The sequence below is a fragment of the Oncorhynchus clarkii genome, chromosome 16 (genome assembly GCF_045791955.1).
Source record: "Oncorhynchus clarkii lewisi isolate Uvic-CL-2024 chromosome 16, UVic_Ocla_1.0, whole genome shotgun sequence".
NCBI lineage: Eukaryota > Metazoa > Chordata > Actinopteri > Salmoniformes > Salmonidae > Oncorhynchus > Oncorhynchus clarkii.
This window is the reverse complement of record NC_092162.1, coordinates 11,182,378-11,191,744: the sequence shown is the minus strand read 5'-3', so window position 1 is coordinate 11,191,744 and position 9,367 is coordinate 11,182,378. Positions and strand designations below refer to the sequence as shown.

The 9,367-nt window shown below is 43.7% G+C and overlaps 1 protein-coding gene across 1 annotated transcript in view; it reads left to right on the top strand.

The window, feature by feature from the left end:
• The first annotated feature begins 355 nt into the window (after window positions 1–355).
• LOC139367950 (alpha-synuclein-like) overlaps window positions 356–9,367 on the top strand; it is a 20,871-nt gene continuing 11,859 nt past the window's right edge. Inside the window, exon 1 of the mRNA XM_071106365.1 lies at window positions 356–772. Within this exon, the coding sequence (XP_070962466.1) occupies window positions 652–772 (121 nt within the window). The 5' untranslated portion in view covers window positions 356–651. The remainder of the gene's footprint in view (window positions 773–9,367) is intronic.

The following is a 9,367-nucleotide window of genomic DNA, read 5'->3' as shown; positions in this document are numbered from 1 at the left end:
AGCCGTCTCAACACAGCCATCTCAACACAGCCGTCTCAACACAGCCGTCTCAACACAGCCGTCTCAACACAGCCATCTCAACACAGCCATCTCAACACAGCCATCTCAACAAGCGCTCCAATCTATTTTCTTTATTAATCTAAATGATTTTCAGTTTCATCACATAAATCTCTGACAGAGCAACCTGCGTATTAAATATGGAGTCAGCTAGCTTCGCTCTGTGTGTGTGAGCAATGAGAGAGAGAGAGAGAGAGAGAGAGAGAGAGAGAGAGAGAGAGAGAAGGGGAGGGGTTGGCTGCAGCGTGACTTAAATATGCTGCAGCAACCAGCAGGTTCTGTCTTTCTGTCGCTCGTTCTCTCCATCACATGCACTCCTGCTTCCTCTTTATTTCTCTCTCACACTTTCTCTTCTCTCTCTGTCCGTTCAGTCTCTCTCTCAGTCTGCATCCTGTAGCCCTGAAGTGCAGTCCTCTCTTTCTCTCCCTATCGCTCTCTCTCCATCTCTCTCTCTGTACCACTTGGAGGAGGAGTCACTGACACACTCTCTTTCTCACACACAACCTCTCTCACACACAGTCTGTGAGACCAGCCCAGCCAGCAGCCAGCAGGCCCGTTTCAGAGCAGGGAAGCCCAGGAGAGACCTATCCCAGGATGGATGTACTGATGAAGGGGTTCAGCATGGCCAAGGAGGGGGTGGTGGCTGCTGCGGAGAAGACCAAGGCTGGGGTGGAGGGGGCAGCCGCTAAGACCAAGGAGGGTGTCATGTATGTAGGTAAGTGTACCCACAGCACCGCAATGAGTGTGTGAGTGTGTGTGTGAGCGCGATAAAGGGGTCCCATGGGTACACTGGGACAGTAACAGTGAGGAAGGGGGAGGGGATGGGGTTGCCAAGGAGCAGAGGCAGAATACTGCAGAACTGGTGCAGAGGGAACGAGGAGGAGAGAGGGACAGAAAGAAAGAGATGGGGTGTGGTAGAGACAAGGATGAAGAAAATAGTAGAGGGACAGAGGAATGGAGTGAAGGAATCAGATTAAGAGAGGAGGATAGAGAGGAGAAGAGAGAGGGGAAAAGATAGAGGATAGAGAGAGAGGATAGAGAGTAGGAGGAGGAGGAGAGAGAGAGAGAGAGATGGAGAGGATATAGAGGAGGAGAGAGGATAGAGAGTAGGATAGAGATTATAGAGAGAATAGAGAGAATAGAGAGGAGGAGAGAGAGAGAGAGAGAGAGAGAGCGAGAGATGGAGAGGATATAGAGGAGGAGGAGAGAGAGTGCGAGAGAGAGAGAGGAGGATAGAGAGGATACAGAGTAGGATAGAGAGGATACAGAGGAGGGGGACAGAGGAGGAGAGAGAGAGGATAGAGAGGAGGATAGAGAGGTTAGAAAGGAGGATAGTGAGGATAGAGAGGATAGAGATGATAGAGAGAGAGAGAGAGAGAGAGAGAGAGAGGAGGAGAGAGGATAGAGAGGATAGAGATGATAGAGAGAATAGAGAGGAGGAGGAGAGAGAGAGAGAGAGAGAGAGAGAGAGAGAGAGAGAGAGAGATAGAGAGCTAGAAGAGAGGAGGGGAGAGAGGGGAAGATGTAGTGTGACATTGGTGGGACTGCAGCCGTTCATAAGAGCGCTATAACATGTTATAGCCTAGATAAGACCATGCCAAGGCTGCTACCACCAGACAATTAGACAGGGTCCACAGTACTGTGAGAGGTTGATTCTGTGAGAAGGGATTCACCAGTGTGTGTGTGAGTGTGTATGTGCGTCACTGCTCAAGGTTAGCCTGTGTGAGGGCCAAAGGGTGTGCGCTAGGAACAGGGTACACACACACAGGCTTGTGCCTCTCTGACCCCTCAGTCTGACAGTTACAGCTAACACTACAGAATAATGGGATGGAACCTGGTGGAACGTGTGTGTGTGTGTTTATTATTTATGAGTGGCAGGGTGGGGGGCAAGGATAAGGATCAGCTGAGCATTGCAGCAATCCTCTCTTCCTGGTATGTGGTGTGTGTGTGTGTGTGTGTGTGTGTGTGTGTGTGTGTGTGTGTGTGTGTGTGTGTGTGTGTGTGTGTGTGTGTGTGTGTGTGTGTGTGTGTGTGTGTGTGTGCGTGTGTGTGTGTGTGTGCGTGTGTGTGTCTGCATGCTGCAGGCCAGTGTGTGACTGCTGATGACTAACTACCTTCCTCTGCCTTCAGAGTCTGCAGCCAGGGAACAGACAGAGGGAGCGACAGGAAGAGAGAGATAGAGGGGGGGTGCAATTACATTTATTGTCTCAGTTCAATGTTTATACATAGCCCGATCACTGACGATTCATACTGAACAAAAATATGAATGCAACATGCAACAATGCAACATGCAACAATTTCAACGATTTTACTGAGTTACAGTTCATATAAGTCAATGTAAATAAATACATGCCCTAATCTATGGATTTCACATGACTGGGAATACAGATATGCATCTGTTGGTCACAGATATCTTGTAAAAAAATGGGCCTCGCAATTACCCTCAGGAACTCATCATTTCTGTGCATTCAAATTGCCATCGATAAAATGCAATTGTGGTTGTTGTGCGTAGCTTATGTCTGCCCGTACCATAACCCCACTGCCACCATGGGGCACTCTGTTCACAACGTTGACATCAGAAAACTGCTCGTCCACAGGACGCAATACACGTGTTCTGCCGTTGTGAGGTCAGTTGGACGTACTGCCAAATTCTCTAAAACGACATTGGAGGCGGCTTATGGTAGAGAAATTAACATTCAATTCTCTAGCAACAGCTTTGGTGGACATTCCTGCAGTCAGCAGACCAATTGCACGCTCCCTCAAAACTTGAGACATCTGTGGCCTTGTGTTGTGTGACAACACTGCACATTTTAGAGTGGCCTTTTATTGTCCCCAGCACAAGTGGTACTTGTGTAAATAGCATGCTGGTTAGTCAACTTCTTGATATGCCACACCTGTCAACTGGATGGATTCTTTTACAAAGGAGAAATGCTCACTAACAGGGATGTTTTGTCCACAAAACTCTAGATACATTTTTGGAATCTTTTATTTCAGATTTTGAAACATGGAAGCATCACTTTACATGTTGTGTTTATCTTTTTGGTCTGTGTACATTTTTCTAAAGGCACTCGCACATCTGAGCAATCTTATTTGCAGGTGCCTGGCAACATTTGAACAAGACGAAGGAAAAAGGAACCCACACACTGTTGTTGATAGTATCACTGATATTTAATAAGGTTTACGTATCGTCCTCACGGCCTTCGTCAGAGCTTTTGGGAATTTTTTTATATTAGCACCCTTATGTGGACCTCGTCCCAACCACATCTGTTCCACACATCAAAGGGGGTTGGAGGCGAAGGAAAACAAATAAGTGCTGCCAAATATAACAACATGCATTTCATAAATATTAAAATAAAGTGTGTAAATAAGATGTATGAAACACGTCTGTAAAACCACAATGAGGACATGGCAAGTTTTCATTAATCATTGGGTACATTGTATTAAACACGTCTGTAAAACCACAATGATGACATGGCAAGTTTTCATTAATCATTGGGTACATTGTATTAAACACGTCTGTAAAACCACAATGATGACATGGCAAGTTTTCATTAATCATTGGGTACATTGTACGAAAAACAGAGTAATCACGAAGGCCGTGAGGACGATACGTAAAGCTTATTAAATATCAGTGATACTATCAAGAGCAGTGTCCTTTTTCCTTCGTCCTGTGTACATTTAAAAGAGAGAGAGAGAGAGGGAGAGAGAGAGAGAGAGAGAGAGAGAGAGAGAGAGAGAGAGAGAGAGAGAATAGACCCTGGAATTACGTCATTGAGCTGGCTGCTTCCCGCCCCATGGCTTAGAGATGAACAGATGGAGAAAGAGATGGATAGATGGAGAAAGAGATGGATAGATGGAGAAAGAGATGGATAGATGGAGAAAGAGATGGATAGATGGAGAAAGAGATGGATAGATGGAGAAAGAGATGGATAGATGGAGAAAGAGATGGATAGATGGAGAGAGGTTCAGTGAATGGGGTGCTTACATTTGTGTAACCTGTACAAGTGTGTGGTGAGGAAATGTATTTTGTGGATATCCCACTCTGAGAGATCAGCCATTATTCAGTAATTAGGGTTAAGTACCTTCCCCAAGGGCAGATCGACAGATTTATTTCCCCTTTTAACTTCACTAGTGACCTTTCGGTTACTGGCCCAACACTCTTACCGCTATGTACCTGCCAGAGGGTTCATGTTCCTGAAAACCTACTGTATCTACACAGCATACCACCCTGCATATCGCTTCTGAAGCTAAGCAGGGTTGGTCCTGGTCAGTTCCTGGATGGGAGACCAGATGCTGCTGGAAATTGTGTTGGAGGGCCAGTAGGAGGCACTCTTTCCTCTGGTCTAAAAAAAAATATATATATATATCCCAATGCCCCAGGGCAGTGATTGGGGACACTGCCCTGTGTAGGGTGCTGTCTTTCGGATGGGACGTTAAACGGGTGTCCTGACTCTCTGAGGTCATTAAAGAGCCCATGGCACTTATCGTAAGAGTAGGGGTGTTAACCCCGGTGTCCTAGCTAAATTCCCAATCTGGCCCTCAAACCATCACGGTCACCTAATAATCCCCAGTTTACAATTGGCTCATTCATCCCCCTCCTCTCCCCTGTAACTATTCCCCAGGTAGTTACTGCAGATGAGAATGTGTTCTCAGTCAACTTACCTGGCAAAATAACGGATAAAAAAAGACAGTTCCTCAAGTGGAAGGGTGATGGTTCTATGTGGAACCGTAATGACTCTTTTAGTGGTAATTCAAATGTAGGGCCAACAGCTCATTAGAATATTTTGGGGCGTGGTTTACTCGAGCTCTTTTTGTGCAACCGGGAATGAGAGTGTCATTCCAGTTTATCTAGTGTGTTGTGTTACGCCGTCAATCATCATGTAACTTTATGGCTATTGACAATGTCCTGTGAAAGATTTGCATATGGCTTTGTGTCAATAAAGGTTTCTTTATAGCATCATACAAGTTCCATTTAGAACCTTATGTGCAAGGTTCTTTATAGAACCTTCAAAAAAGCGTTCTGTACAGTGCCAGAAATGGATGCGCTATGGTTACAAGCCAAATAACCCTTATTTGGCACTATATATATTTTTAAAATTGTGTGTGTAATCTATCAACTGAGACTGCAGACGTCAGCAGTGTGTGTGTGTGTGTGTGTGCCAGCGCGCCAGGGCCCAGGAGGAGTCGATCCTATCAAAACAAATCATGCATGGATTATTACTTCTATCACAAAATGCGATGCAATTTTACCCAGAATGCAACTCCTCTCTAACAAGGTCATCTACTCAAAGCTTACTGGAGCAGAAGTGTGCATGTGCACGTGCATCTGTGTGTGCTCATATGCATATGACCATTTCACAGGTCATTGGCTGCAGAGGTGCTCTCTTTCAGGGGTATACCCTGCTGCTAAACAGCTATAAAAATAACACTGTATTGGTCTGGATACTGTAGACCAGGGATGTGCAACTGATGGGGGTGGGGGCCACAAAAAATCTGAACTCATTATGAGGGTCCGCAATATGTACCCAGATCCATACCCACACATAAAGTCAGCGTTTGGGGGCCCTAAGTTACATTTTGTTAAACATTTTAGCGCCCCCCCCCCCCCCCCCCCCCCCCCCCCCCTCTTGACAGGGAGAGAAAACATTAACATGTTAGAGTTCATTTCCTGGAATTTTACTCATTTTGCCGTTGGCTGTAGATAATGTTTTAATTTTGCCATGGGCTGGAGATAATGTTTTTTATTTTGCCATGGGCTGGAGATAATGTTTTCATTTTGCCATGGGCTGGAGATAATGTTTTCATTTTGCCATGGGCTGGAGATAATGTTTTTTATTTTGCCATGGGCTGGAGATAATGTTTTCATTTTGCCATGGGGTGGAGATAATGTTTTTCAGTTTTGAACATGATATCTGTGATGAACAAAATCGGTGATTTGACCATTATTACTACAAGTGTAGTTAGCTGGCTAGGCTAACTTACCGATCTAAAAAATGTTAGCTGACATGGCTAATTGAGTGACTGTCAGTGACCGACATAACAGGAGAGAAACTGCTGCTGCACAACCACATTTAGACAATTGCACCTTTTGTATTCTAATATTCTAACACTCAACATTAAGTTGAAAGCCCGACTGAGTTCCAAATAATAAAACAAAGAAAACATTGGAAATTGATCTCTGCTAGTTGTCCATCCCTGTCATAGATAATCCAATATATTTCCATTGACAAAAACATTTTTCAATATCTATATAGTAGACTGATTTCCCCAAAATATATATTTATATTATTATAGAATTTGGGTGTAAATTGATAAGCAGGCCTACAAAAGGGGGGCCCATACCTGCTGTCGACAGATGCACTCACACTGTACGAATCCTCATGTACACACACACGCACACAGGAAGTTGTCCAGCGTACAATCAAATGAAATGAACACTGAGAGTGTTAAATCAACATTGAAAGTGTTGAATCTGTGGACCCATAGATTGGAGCTGGAACAATGTTAAATTAACACATCACTTAGTGTAAAGACTTAGTGCCTTGCCTTTTGAGTGATTTGTAGAGTTACCACCCATGACTGTATTTGTTAGTGACAGAGACATGCTTGTTGCATTCATCCATTTTAAGTCCTATGGATTTCACCAAGTGAGATCCTAAGTCACTATGTTATCAAAACAATGTATAAACACAACCCGAGACCATACGTATCTGGAGGGCCTAGTTTTACCCTAATAGAGGTGGTTGAAACTCATAGGCATCACGTTGAACCAACACCTCACCATCATATTTATCTGATGAGTTGTGTATAATAAGGCTGAGATGAATCCTGCTGGAAAACACCAAGAAACACTACATGATGTAGAAGGAACACAGCAAGTTCTCCTGTGTTCAAAAAAAATAAATTAGCACAGAGTGTTAAATCAACACTGAAAGGGTTGAAACCGTGGACCCATATAGACACCGGAACAGTGTTAAATTAACGCACTGCTTAGTGGAAAGCCCTATTTAAATACGGCTTGCTTTTCGAGTACATTGTAGAGTTACCATCCATGACTTTAGTTGTTAGTGACAGACAGAGGAGACTGGTGGGAGAAGATATAGGAGGTGGTTTCATGTCTTTGATACTGTTCCATTCATTCCATTCCAGACATTACAATGAGCCCCTCCTCCTATAGCTCATCCCACCAGCCTCCACTGGTGACAGACACATGGTTATTGCATTCATCCATTTACAGTCCTATGGAGTTCCCCAAGTGAGATCCTAAGCAAACATCTTATAATAAAACATGTATATTTAACACAGTACCATACGTATTTCATAAGGCCCTATTTTGAGGGCCTACTTTTACGCTAATAGAGGGGCCTGAAACTTCAACTCTAACTAACTGATTGGATTAGTTTAGAAACAATTAGAGTACCAGTCAAAAGTTTGGACACACCTACTCATTCACGGGTCTTTCTTTATTTGAACTAATTTCTACATTGTAGAATAATAGTGAAGCCATCAAATCTATGAAATAACACATATGGAATCATGTAGTAACCAAAATAGTGTTAAACATATCAAAATATATTTTATATTTGAGATTCTTCAAAGTAGGCATCTTTTGCCTTGATGATAGCTTTGCACACTCTTGGAATTCTCTCAACCAGCTTCATCTGGAATGCTGTTCCAACAGTCTTGAAGGAGTTCCAACATATGCTGAGCACTTGTTGGCTGCTTTTCCTTTACTCTGTGGTCCAACTCTTCCCAAACCATCCCAATTGGGTTGAGTTCAGGTGATTGTGGAGGCCAGGTCATCTGATGCAGCCCTCCATGACTTTCCTTCTTGGTGAAATAGCCCTTACACAGCCTGTAGGTGTGTTGGTTCATTGTCCTGTTGAAAAACAAATGATAGTGCCACTAAGCGCAAACAAGACGGGATGGCGTATCGCTGCAGAATGCTGTTGTAGCCATGCAGGTCAAGTTTGCCTTGAAGTCTAAATAAATCACTGACAGTGTCACCAGCAAAGCACCCACACACCTCCTCCTCCATGCTTCACAGTGGGAACCACACATGCAGAGATCATCCATTCACCTACTCCATGTTTCACAAAGACAGAAAAAAAAAAATCTCACATTTTGACCTATCCACCAGTCTAATGTCCGTTGCTCGTGTTTCTTGGCCCAAGCAAGTCTCTTCTTATTATTGGTGTCCTTTAGTAGGGGTTTCTTTGCAGCAATTCGACCATGGAGGCCTGATTCATGCAGTCTCCTATGGACAGTTGATGTTGAGATGTGTCTGTTACTTGAACTATGAAGCATTTATTTGGGCTGCAATTTCTGGGTCTTCCTTTCCTGTGACGATCCTCGTGAGAGCCAGTTTCATCATAGCACTTGATGGTTTTTACGACTGCACTTGAAGAAACTTTCAGTGATGTACTGGGCCATACGCACTACCCTCTGTAGAGCCTTGCGGTCGGAGGCTGAGCAGTTGCCATACCAGGCAGTGATACAACCAGTTAGGATGCTCTCGATGGTGCAGCTGTAGAACCTTTTGAGGATCTGAGTACCCATGCCAAATCTTTTCAGTCTCCTGAGGGGAAATAGGCTTTGTCGTGCCCTCTTCACGACTGTCTTGGTGTGTTCTTGTAGCATAAGATTAATCAATCAATCAGTGTACATGCACAAACATAGATATTGAAGCAAACAACTCTGAAAATCAACCTGCAATAAAGCATGCTGGGAAATTGATAATGATAGGTGTGGTTTTTGGTTTAAAGTGATGTGTATAAGTTTCAGGCCCCTGTATTGATGTTAAACTAGGCCCTGAAAATAAGGCATATTGAAATATGTATGGTATTGCATAAACATTTTAAATAAATAACATTTTCACTTAGGATGTAATTTGGTGAAGTCTTCAGGACTGTAGATGGATGAATGCAACAAGCACTAACAAATACAGTCATGGGTGATAGCTACAATTTACTTGAAAGGTACTCTGGGAAATATCTGAATAATGTTTTACACTAAGCAGTGGTTTTTTTTTAAACACTGTTCTGGTGTCTATATGGGTCCACAGACTCAACACTTTCAGTGTTGATTTAACACTGTCAATGTTGTTGTTGTTTTTCACACTGGAGAATTTGCTGTGCACAAACACACGTAATAGATAGAAGCTGATAGAAGCTGTACCCAGGAGTGGTGCTCCTCTGACTCAGATAAGTAAACTTTGTCCCAGCCATGTGTGCCACTGTGCGTATTGGTGTGTGTCTGCTGCAGCACTGCGCAGCTCGTCACGTGGCTCACAGAGAGCGAGAAGCGTGCA